The 12,286-nt window shown below is 36.1% G+C and overlaps 1 protein-coding gene across 2 annotated transcripts in view; it reads left to right on the top strand.

The window, feature by feature from the left end:
• Nucleotides 1-12,286, top strand: part of LOC135682268 (ribosome biogenesis protein WDR12 homolog) — a 37,936-nt gene that overhangs the window by 20,167 nt on the left and 5,483 nt on the right. Inside the window, exons 12-16 of one of the 2 annotated variants that reach the window (XM_065197082.2) lie at nt 905-1,010; nt 1,828-1,960; nt 3,451-3,523; nt 3,824-3,910; nt 4,663-5,793. In XM_065197082.2, the coding sequence (XP_065053154.2) occupies nt 905-1,010; nt 1,828-1,960; nt 3,451-3,523; nt 3,824-3,904 (393 nt within the window). In that variant the 3' untranslated portion in view covers nt 3,905-3,910; nt 4,663-5,793. Of the gene's footprint in view, nt 1-904; nt 1,011-1,827; nt 1,961-3,450; nt 3,524-3,823; nt 3,911-4,662; nt 5,794-12,286 lie in introns of those variants that run through there. The other variant, XM_065197083.2, reaches the window with a different exon arrangement.

The raw sequence follows: 12,286 nt of genomic DNA on the forward strand, positions 1-12,286 counted from the left end.
TCAAGAGCGAATTCTGACATCCCTCTCCTTCTATGAACAATTTTTGTTTCTATAAATTGACAAAGAAGATCAGGAAGTGTGTTTTGCATGTGACTATCAACTTTATTTTGGGAAAATAGGGGGCGGAAATATTAATATATGGGGAAAAATGAATAATATGATATTATACAACAGTAATTGCCCGGTGTTCAAAGTTTGCCAGGTATTGTAGTTCTTAACAAGAAGTCTGTGACGTTGACAATCTTTGTGACAGGCGAGAGGAAAACTGATAACTTTACTCCCCCTCTATGACTAAACTCTCATACGAGTTTAAAGCTTTGTCCTCAGAGTCTTTCGAGTTACTTTTATATGAATAGAATAGTTTGAGAACTTACTATGCAGGGATGGAAGTAGAATCGGTGAAATTGTGAATGGCACATATATGTTTGTGATTATTTCAAGAGAGACAAATTGTTGGTAAAAGCTTGTTATCTTAATGAATTTGATCCATGTGTTATTGAAAATAATTCTCCAACCTTGAGTATCAATCCATGATTGTTCAAAAAGTTATTTTCTAAAATACTTTTGTTTGAGAAGTGCTGCAAGGCATGCATGTGTTCCCGCACTCTTTTCCCATGAGAGCCAGACGGTCACAAGTACAGACTTTCTTTATGAGACGTCAATACTTAGTTGATTTTCCTACATCAAACACTATTTATCAAAGAAATAGCTTAATTGCTCAAAGAAAGTCAGAAGCGATAGATCATCGGTCTTTATCACCTCCTTGCTATGGTCATTTTGCTGTATACTGCTCCATCGCTCTTATGCATCTATAGCGAAGGCTCGGCATCCATCGGAGAGAGAGCTGACTTTTGTTTTGAGATTACTCAGAAATTTGCTCTAATATCTTTGTTTTTGCCTCTAGCCTGGGAAAAAAGTAATTACTAGCATATCACATTCCAATTTGTCTGGACTTATTGCTTCTGGAAGTACAGATAATTACGTTCGATTATGGGATCCGAAATCCGAAGGTATTTATGTAATAATGTTTGTTGGTGTTCTGAACCTTTTTTGATAAGCATTTCTTGTTTTTGTTGAACCAGAAGTGAAAAGAAAATTGGAACTCGGAAACGTTGTTCCCAGAAATTTTTCTGGCTGAAAATGTTTGCACACAGAAAATGTTTGAAGTGTTAAAGTAAATTTAAAAATCTGGTGACATAAGTTAAGTCAAATTAGCAGAAAACATTATTTCAACTTGCCTGCGAGCATCTAAATCTTAGCATAGTCTCTTCCCATTGGAAAGAAATTCTTTGTGCACATTACTTACGCTCACCATCTCACAGAAATCTTAACCACTCACCATCAAAATATTTTTGGCAGCTAAGCTTTTGAGACAAACCATGATTCAGACTGAGATTAATATAGGTACTGGAATCTAATTCACAGAAGATATTTCTTACACTATGGTGTAAGCAGCATTGATCATAAGTTGATATGCTTGGGTAAATCAATTTGGTGCATGTTAGGGCTTCATTTCAACCATATCTTGCTCCTCACTTGTTAAAGATCAGACTATGTTAGGCCTTCTCCATAAAATCCACAATACAATTCAGATGATTTTGCCCCTGATTCTTCTGAAACTATGTATGGAGGTTATTGCATGGATTTTCCTATTGTAAATTTTCATATTGCTATTATCGTTACGCGCAGACTAATTTTTGTGCTTCTAAATCTGAAAAAATAAATTTTGTTTAAATAAAAAGTGGGTTTATGCATTGCTTTATCTACTAAGATGCCCGTAATATGTCTGTGTCAATAACACAGTTTGGTTTCTTTGTTTTTTTGTAGATGGAATGATAGTGAAATCTACACTTTCGTCCCACCAAGGCTGGGTCTCCTCTGTCTGTTGGTCACCAACAAGCCAATATGAGTTGTTATCTGGCGCATACGATTCTAAGGTGAAGGTCTGGGACATACGAAGGTAACTTTCTTTTTGCCTACTTTGTACAATAGAAGACAAAGCTCGAAGGTTGGGGTAAATTATTTACAAGAAAAAATTAAACACGAGCCAGTTCGTTGCTGATAACTTTAGAGTTGATGGACCTGAAACTGAACTTTCACAACCTAAAACGCTTAGAATTCTGCTCTGTCTACTGTGGTAAAAAAGGGAGAAAGTTGGTAGCCAATCCTAATAGATTATCTACAGCACAAAACGTCTTCGTGGAAACTATTCATGAAAAGCCAATTTAAATAGATATGGATATAACTCTTATAGCTGTATCAAGCACCTGTGAAGTTTGATTTATTAATTGTACTACCTCAATCTAAATGGTGTTTGGCACTTTAACAGAGGTTATCCTGAAATATTTTTAGGTCGATAAAGGCTGAGACCATAAACGTTTGGGGTGCTGTTTGCCCATGTCGTCAGCAAGGAGATTTAGGAGATGATATAAACCCTAATCTTCCCCTCGGAGAACAGCACTAGTTAGTGCACGATTTTTAATTAGAAGCTTAACCAATGTGCTCTCAAACTATAACATTAATTTGTGTTCCAAAAGAGATTTCATCCTCAAGTACATCTATTTTAACTTTTTCTCATTATCATTACAAATTCCTTCTCTTAAAAGCTTAAGTTTTTCTATTTCTTTGACAAACTTTGAGGTTGGAATCCAATAGCCATTAAAACCCAAGTAATTCATTAACCTTGTTTTTGTTAGTCCTATTTCTATATCACAAAATTGTTCTTTTCACATGGCGAAGTGACCCGTATAATATTTGTTCTCTTGATGGTTTTCAGACAGATATTTTTTTATAAATATATTGCGACATATGTTCCCAGCCTTTTAATACATTGAAAAACTATATTTTAATAATGAATGTATTAGGAATAGGGTGAAAAAGTAATGTCGCCAAGAAGAATCCATTTGATAAATATTTTGTGTCGAAGCCATACAAATTTGAGTACACAACACATAGTCACATATGTAAAAATCACCAATTGTTTTATGAGCCCGCTCTTCTTCCTGGTCACTATGATTTAGTCGTTTTTTTAAAGATTTATGAAACAAGCCTAGAAACAGTAACATTTTAATAAAATGCAGCTCTTTTGCTGTTCATGTTGCACCCAATTTGCAACAAATATAACTGATTTTGCACATTTTGAGATATTTTGTGTTTTACTTTTAGACTATGTAGTCTAAGTTCAAATGATCTAAAAATGGATTTTATGATATCACTGCAAAACCAATCTTTACTAGGGCCGCTTTGTAATATTTCAGTTCAATGCAAGATAATCTAATTGAATATGGGACATTGTTTTCTGATTTTACTACCGACAGTATCAGCTATGTACTGCAAATTTTGCAATGAGAGTTTTCTTAAATGACCCTTAAACCCTTATTTTGGTGTGTCCATGAACCTGATAATTTTGATGCTGTATCCATTATTATGCTGAAAGTTGTTACCTTTAAGCACCCAGTCTTGCTTGCACACGCTGGAATGTCACCAAGATAAAGTTATGTGCGTTGCTTGGAAAGAGCCTGAGGTGAGCGGATTCTACATCCGTTATTAGCATTGAAGTAAAATTTAGGTGTACACTAACTGACAGATTTGCCTACTGTCGTTCGTATGAAACTTGCTTTCCCATTCAATAATTATCAGAGGTGCTTTTCTCCTGAAGTTACACACATTGCTCTATATTTTTATATGTTTGATTCTCTCTTTCCTTTGATAGCCACAACTTCGAGACCAGCTCACGACGTTCTTAGATCTTACTGCTGAGAAAATCTCATTGCATTTTCTTTGCTATTCAAAAGAAACGACACGCTATAAATTTTTTCTTCAGGTACTTCTCAGTGGTGGAGCAGATAACCAATTAGCTGTTCATATGTACAACAAAGGAGGCACTACGTCCAAAGAAGAATAGTTCTGCGTATGTGATGTTTTAAAATCCCTCATTTGTGATTCTGTAAGCAGTGAGCGTTAGGCCAGTATAGCCTTGCAATCACTGCCTTTTGGCAGCAAGATATTCTTAGCTTTTCGTGAATTCAATGCGTGTTGAGGACAAGCTTTTCATAGTATTCGCGAGAAAATTACGAAAAGCAAAACTACCAGGTTTCAGAAAAGCATTTTAACTGAGCTCTACTTCGATACTTGCCTAACCATACTGCGAAAAAGCCATGCTTCATACACCATTTGGATATTGTATGAAGTGAAACTGTGTACTATCCATACTGTGTATTTGGTCTAATTTTGGCTGCCCATAGTTCTGTAATTACCAGACCCCTAGGTGGCTGCAAATAAAGGCCTCTGGAGGCTTCGAGTGGTTACCGAGTCCTTGCGCAGCAACATTACGTCATAGCATTTGATTAAGGGATTTTTCTGAGGTTATTGTTACAATGTGAACAGTTAATGCTATGTATAGGGCGAATTTAAATTTTCGCGACTCCACAGTTTCAGTTGATGTATTGCATTGTGTGGAGAGTCATAAATGTGCTGTAGTTGAAGTAAGATCAACAAAGGAACATGGCTTTGTTCGCGCTATTCGGTTTGACGATGTTTTCTTGGCCCTTCCAAGTTTCATCGTTGTAAACGTTCGACATTTTTAACATCTGGTTCTTCTCCACCTCTTCTTAGAAATGACATTAACTGCCAATCTTAGATGCCATTGCCTTTTGGTTTTAGCTTCAGATGTTATTTTGCATTTGAGAAAGATGCATCGGAGAAGATATCTACCTTGTTTGTTTTGCTCGGTGAGGATGTGGTCGCCATTTGTTTGAACATAGCGGTTGACGGTTGATCAACAAACAATAGGAAAAATCTCTGATGGACACGCACTTGTTGTTGGCGATCAATGAAAGATTTATAGAATCATATGTCACAATGTTACATATATTTTGAAAATTGATGCTCACAGATGCTTAGTTAGGTTTTATTATTGAAATTTGTTCCTCGTAACTGGATGCAAATAATTGAATCTAATCTTCCCAAAGTTTTTTAGCCGTGTACAATTGAGTATCGCATGTTCTGCAGCCACTTGCAACTGTACTGAATATGCAACGGGCTGATATCGCGTCCTGTATTAATGTTCTATGTCTTGTGGGAGAGCCTGAATGATGTTCTATGTAGCAAGATGATTAAACTGAATGAGCAGTGTCCTCCTTGGATATTATCTGAGCCTATTTGGGCAGAGCTGTTGATAAACATCTGCACGCAAAGAACAATAGGCGAATGATAAGCAATCTTAATAAGTCTTAATTACATGTCAAGTAATGTAGAGTCATGTCAGACATTAGTATTACTGTCCAGTGATGGATAGTTATTCAAATGTCTAAAGTGTGTGGAGGAAATGCGGAAGACCCTAATTCACTTAAAACTGTATCTTTTTCGGCATCTATAAAGATATATCTGGGTCACATATCCTCTATAAGCATATTTAGGCCCAGGGCAACCGCCTTACTTTCCTACAGAATATACACGTTCTTATAGATCAATTCGAAGTTTAGTTTACAAAATGCAGGTAACTCAGGTCCTAATACGATAGATAGTTTTATCTAGCTGATAGAAATGGCTGTTGCATGCTATCAATGTTACGCTTTTTTTTAAAAAAATTTGCTTAGCTCAAAATCGCATCATTGAGTTCGGGCCCCTTAAATGAATTTTCTTGTGTTCAGTATCGTCATTTTTTCCTGAAAAAGTATCTATTTAAATAACGCTTGCTATCTGGAAAGTTTTTTTGTTTAATTTTTGGTTTAAGCTATCTTACCCAGCTTTAGATTTCTTCTGTGATTGTGATAATCTTCTTTCTTACTATTATCAGTTTGTGTTTAGTTCAGAAAATTACTTGAGTAAGCAAGCTAAGGGTAATTGTTTATACTGAAATGCCACAATATCGTATTAAAATGCCACAATATCAATGTTTGATTCCCCTTCCAATGTCCTGTCGGATATGTACAGATCATCAAAGGTGTCTAGTGTATCATGTGCGTTGCTTTCATTGTGTAAAATAGGCTTTGGATTATATGAGTCTGAGAAAGCCATTACCTTTGTCATGATGCCAGCAAGTATTGCTCTTTGGCTCTATCTTTAAGAGCTTTCTCCATAACTCAGCCATGTAATGAAACCTTTTTCTTGGGGTGTCTCCTGCTGACATTAGAAAAAGGCTAAGGCTTCAATCAGGTTTGATATCTTCATCAATTTTTATGATTTAATGAAGAGGCGATTTAGAGGGATAATCATTTTTAGAAGAAAAGACAATTGTTCAAAAATACTAGTTCGAAAAACCCCACTGAAGAACCTTTTTTTAAAAAGCAAAGTTTTTAAAAGAAGTTGAATCTGACTGCTTTACTCAAGCTTGGTAGTCATCGTAATTACTGATTCTTTTATAATTTGCTTTCACACTGTAAAAAAGCTATCCTTTCATTTTTTCTGAAACATAGCTCATTTGTAGTTAACATTCCAAAAGTACTGTCCGGAAAATTGGATCCGCTTTAAAGTACCAGAGATAACACAACTGTCCTTCTCAATACTCAAATGCTTTATTTCATGTCGTTAGTGGCCAGTGGCTCAAGGTATTCGTAAGCGGGATCTTTTGAAATATAGATAACTTTTTTCTTAGTTGAATGCAATCAATGAAATGGTCATAACGACCGGACAACCGTGATCATAAGCCTGGTTTTTACATAGACTATCTGCAACAGTCTTGCATATAACATCAAAACCCAAGCTTGTCAAGTACACAAAACAAACAGTGTATCTTGTACGCAATATCGGTGAAAATCGATTTTATCTAACAGAAATGTTAGTCGGCAATTTTTATGGCTCAAGGCTCAGTCAAAACTTGAACCTGAAAAAGTTGACCCGTTGACTGAAAATCTGGAATGATGACGTTGAATGCATGCGGAGGTTGCGGAGGGACTATACATAAAAAAATTGATGTTAGTGCTGAATTTTCTATGCTAGTGCCAACGTCCAGCAAAATGATGTGCTAGTCTTTTATGGGAGTGGAGGGGAGCGTATTTCAATGGGAGACTTACCCTTAATTGCAATTTATTTCTTCCAACAAGCAATTATGAGAAACGTCGGCTTGTATCAATGTCGTATCATTTTCATTATTTGAATTTTCTAGTAGAGTGAACTTGTTCGTAACGCACACACACGTTGCTTTGAAGCTAAGAAAGAATCAGTCACTATAATCCCACAAGTGCATTACTAGCCACACTAAATGTTATCACTCGTAAAATTTGATAATAAAAGAAAACACGGGTATCTTTGATTTCATTGCTAAGCATTTAACAGTGATTGATAGGAATATGATTATAAATGTTTATCGTGTCCTTTGAGTATGGTAAGTCTTCCGAAAATTGAACGACTGTGTAAATTTTACCAAGTTTACTAGAATCCTGCTCAAGCAAATAGAGGTATTTTGCTTTTTAGTAAGACTGCTTTTCAAGACAAGATCCGCGTTTATCAGCAAGTAGGTCAGAGGTAAGAGAATGTAGAAAGAGCTGATTATGTTTTCATCGATGATGTTTCCTTGTGTTTGATGTAGTTTAATGAGTGTGCATCGAAAATTTCACTGTTAGTAGGAAGTAGAAAATCAAGGGGCGAGAGAACAGCCTTGCGGGAGTCCATGAAATTTTCTGTTTTTTCAGATAACTTCCCCGGAAATTTCCCTAATGTTGTTTTCTGGCCATGTCTGATTTCCCACTTTTTGGCCTATCCTTTATCATCTACCAGATCCGGGTAGACTCATCAGTTCTTGCAAACTAATGCTACTCTTTTTCTGGAACGCACATCCTGCGCACTCATTGATATACATCAAACACAGGGGAACATCACAGAGGAAAATAGTAACAGCACTTTCTATATACATTTTCAGACAATTTACACAGTTGTTCAATTGTCTGAAGACTTTCCATACTTCTTTGATAATCTTGCCTACCGTTTTCAGGCATATTGAACCTCTTCGTCGTTAGATTTTTTTTACATTTTGAATAACTATTTTTATGATTACATAACCCTATAGAAAAGAGGTAGGCTGATACTTTTTCAACGTTGATGGTTTGGAGTAAGAAAACGGAAGAATCACGAAAAGCATTAGCCTGTGATGGTACTGTTTTAAGAAGTTCACCTCTTGGCTTCTTTTGTATTTCCTCGCCTCTCCTGTACTAGACCGTTGCGAAAACTCTTATTTGAGGAAACTCTGGCAAGTTTACCAAACAAACTTTAATCAAACAAACAAGAGAACAGACGCTCGCCTTTCTTTCAGCAGGGAATTCTTTAAATTCGCAGACGAGCGTTGCAGGCCACGGAAATATAGGTATAGTTCTTTGTTGGTTCCTCCGTCGCAGTCTTATGTAGCCGCCCGCGCGAGAGTGGATACGGACGGACGCCTCGGTGCGTGCTTCGCATAACAGCGCCCTCGCTTCAACAAACATTGCCGCTAGAATTACAATTATATGGAAATCTGCGGCTACGAAGTGAAATACATTCATCTCATAATATGTTTTTTTTAAGGATTAGAAATATTTGCACAAGGATACGGGCATACAATTCCAATCTTCTCTGTCGTTTGTAAGTAAAGATGTTGTGTAAAGCTGCGTAAGATCAACGAATGTTGGTTTGCAACGCAAGGAAACGACTTTTAACAAGATTGTCTTTGCATTGACAATACATGTTGTTGATCCGGTCAAAGTCTTTCAAGACCGAATCCTTCCAGCCAATTTTCAGAGTCTTTTGAAGATTCAAGATAATGTAATCTTCTTTAATTTCTTTGAATCGCTCTTTATTTTCCCATGGATTTTTAAAAAATTCGCAAGATATACTTTGTGGAGCGTAGGAAAGCACTACCTGTTTTCCGTGGAAGCAGTTAGATACGGTAGCCATTGTTGATCGCGAAAAGGGTCTTCCTTTCTAATAGTTTATCAAGAAAGTATCAAATAAGATAAAATGTATGTTGTAAATCTGCTATTTATTTTGCCGAAAGACTGTCAGTCACAAATCTTATTTTGTAAAGAATGCTGATGATTAAAGGTTGCTAGTTTATGTTAAACAGACTATCAAACAAATTCATGATAATTGATTCTGATCAAAACCCATATCTTCATTATGTCACTTAAGATGTAAAGGTTAAGCAACCACGTTTGTTTTTTTTGGTGGCTTATAAACAGTCAAATTTGTTATAGCTGTAAACTGCTAAGAACCTTCCGAAATACCCTTCGCTGCGATGCAATTTTTGAAGAGACAAGAGGATATCGTTACTGAAGACTCTTTGCATATATGGTTTAACAGAAAGATTAGTTGTTGTTTAGGAGTAGCACCACCAACCAATTGAATGGGGGTGATCACCGACATGTCAACACAAAATTTCGTTGCTCCCAAATGAAAGTCGTGATTCTTATTATAAGAAGCAACCATTAGACCCAACCCCTTTCTGTTAGGCCCACTGCCCACACTCTATTAAGCCTCCCTTCGATGCTGCCAGGAAAATAGCCCCCCCCCCCTGTGGCTTAGTAAAGAATTTACGGTAAGGACCGAGGAATGGACATCCAGTTACTTTATTTTCTACACTTCGAAAATTATATTGAGGTTTCGGGATTTAGAAATTAAAGCAAGGATGTAAAAAAACTGAAACGAGGATTACAGACTTTAATTGTAGAGCTCAAAACTGAACAACGATTTCAATAGCTCACTCTGGGTTTAGGAATTGAGATGAGGATTTCAAAACTGACTTTAGATTTTCTAAAGCTAAATTTAAGCTTGGCGCTTCTCGACAACGGTACAAAAGTGTTGTCATTATCTCTGAATTCCTGGGTGGTGCAAATGATAATTCATACGTATTTAAGAATTCCTTATCGTATTTTCTGGTTTGAATGTTTCTGAGATTTGTAACCTGCAAGCTTTAAATAGATTTTAGTTGAGTCAAATTTCTTTGTCTTTGAAATAGCTTAGTGAATATTTCCTGTCTTCTTTCCACCTCAGCATATCTTTATATATCATATCTTTTTATTCAGAATTTGACGGGTTTGAAATTTTTTGACAGCATAGAGGGTATCTAAAACCCAACCGGGTGCCTGCTTCTCTTCAATGCTGGCGGCTCACGCCACGATTCTAACCAGAACGTTTGAGGTGTTGACCATGAATAATTGCTAGTACTTTTTTGTCATCATCTCTTTTTTAATACCTGGTGTAGGAATCACGAATCTATTACGTCTATGCTTCTTCTTTGAAATCTTATTCAAGCTGATAATTGAATGTCAGGCTCTAATATTGACATGGTTTTCCTGAAATAATTTTCAGGAGCCCTTTTGGTTCAAAAATAAGTTTTTAATTAAAGAACTTCAGTGCATTGCCAGTTATGAAGAAAAAAGAAAGAGTAGCCATTCCCCATTTCATTAAGGTAGATATTTCAATAAACTTTTCAAGGACACTCTCTCTCCTCGCCTCTCCTCGCTATTAAAGAGGAAATAAAAAGATGTTTTTGTCACTAGTCAGACTGAGTCAAGTATGTAAAGTATTTTCTTCAGTTTTCCCTCATTGCCTAAGAATGAAAATCAGACTGCTCTTTTTCAAGGGCTTGTCCATATGGGGGGATTCCATCCTACTTACTGCTTCATGGTTTTTACAGTATCGTCTTTAAAAGAAACGAAATCAAGTCTTATTTTAGCAAGTTTCCTCTAAGAAGGTTGTAAACTTTCTAATGATCGCAGTAACAAGGTAGAGTCCCTTCGTGTGGATTCGAGTATGTGTCTCTTGGAGACAAAAATTAATGGTCTGTGGTTCTATTTCTGTCAGTTAAAAATTTCTCATGATGTTATATACAACTGTATTTGGTAGACTTTCAGAAAAAATTATAAGGCAAGAAAACAATTCATTCTACGAAATATATATGTTAGTTCAGTTGCTTTTCTTCTTTAGACAGGGGAAATTCCATGAGATTCTTTGTTAACTTGGCGGTGGGATATTAAACTTACTTGTTTACATATTTTTCGTGAAATCTTTTTTAGCCTCAAATGTTGGGAAAATATTCAGGTTGTGATCGATAACTAAATCTCCAGCCTAGTTTTCAACTTCACATCTTTTGTCATTGCTTCACTTTTTGAGATAATATTTTGAGGCAACTTTCTTCATATCATCGTTACAGACAGAAAGGTGAAGCATTTATTACAGAAATATGCACGAGTGCCAAAGACAGAGCTTCCTAATGAAACGTTGATTATTTGGTGTGATAACAACTCAGAATGAGTGAGGGTTTTCTACTGTTAAAGGATTTTGTTTAGAAAGGATATTTATGTAGAGAAAAAGAAAAAGATAAGACTTTGAAGACATTCTTTGCTCGACTTCTTTTCAGCGGGAGATGCTAATCTGCTTTTTATCTTTTGTTAAATTTTCCATCGGAATTTAACCTCAGTTTACAGCACTGTTTAGGTCATAAATTCATTCGTAATTTCGAGATTCTTCAGGAAACGTGCCAGTGATGGCCTGATCGCTATTCTGTTTGTTTGTTTATATTGTCGATACACGGTTCTTCGATGCCCTATTTTGGAAATAGAAAAGCCATTGATGATCTTAAAGTATGTTATTTGGTTAGGTGCATAGTCAAGTCTATTTTCGGCAAGGAGATGCCAACGGCATTCTAAACTACACAAATATTCTAAATAGCATTGTTTCGGAAGAAAGGTCCATCTATATATATATATCACTCTAACTATGTAGTTATATACTCAAAAACCTATCCTTTTTTCAACCCAAGCCGTTTTGTGCAAATAAAATAAAGAAGTTTTGAAGCAATAGCTAAAATAATGATAATGCCTATTGATTTACTCTTTCAAAGGTGAAGTGGATTGTCATGCGTTGCTTGTTAGTTTCAAGAGATTTTCCCGCAACTTTTAACATTCATGTGTACTTCAGTGTCAAATCCTGTGCCCTAGACCCGAGCCTCTCAGCTTAAAGGCTCTAGCAACCACCCCTATAGAAGGCCAGTCTGAAGATAACGTCCGATATTGTTTCATTGAAGGATACTGTCGCATTAAAATTATTGAAATACATAATTTAACTGCTCCACCTGAAAAGTAGTAATAATTTCAATCTTTTGTCTTGTTATTCATTATTGCAGTCACTTGGTTTGCTACATTTTTTTATCAAGTACAGCTGCTTTGTGAATTAGGATGGTCAGTTAATGTATGGTAAAGTATTTGCAGGTGAAACCTCTTTCTAGTCGTGTTCCAATTTCCATGCTGTAAATGACTCGAGTAATCAGAGTCGTTCCACTTAGACATTGCAAAAGGGGAGTGTATCCTTATTCGTC

Source organism: Rhopilema esculentum, chromosome 16 (assembly GCF_057945365.1).
Source record: "Rhopilema esculentum isolate cy_ngs chromosome 16, ASM5794536v1, whole genome shotgun sequence".
Taxonomy (NCBI): domain Eukaryota; kingdom Metazoa; phylum Cnidaria; class Scyphozoa; order Rhizostomeae; family Rhizostomatidae; genus Rhopilema; species Rhopilema esculentum.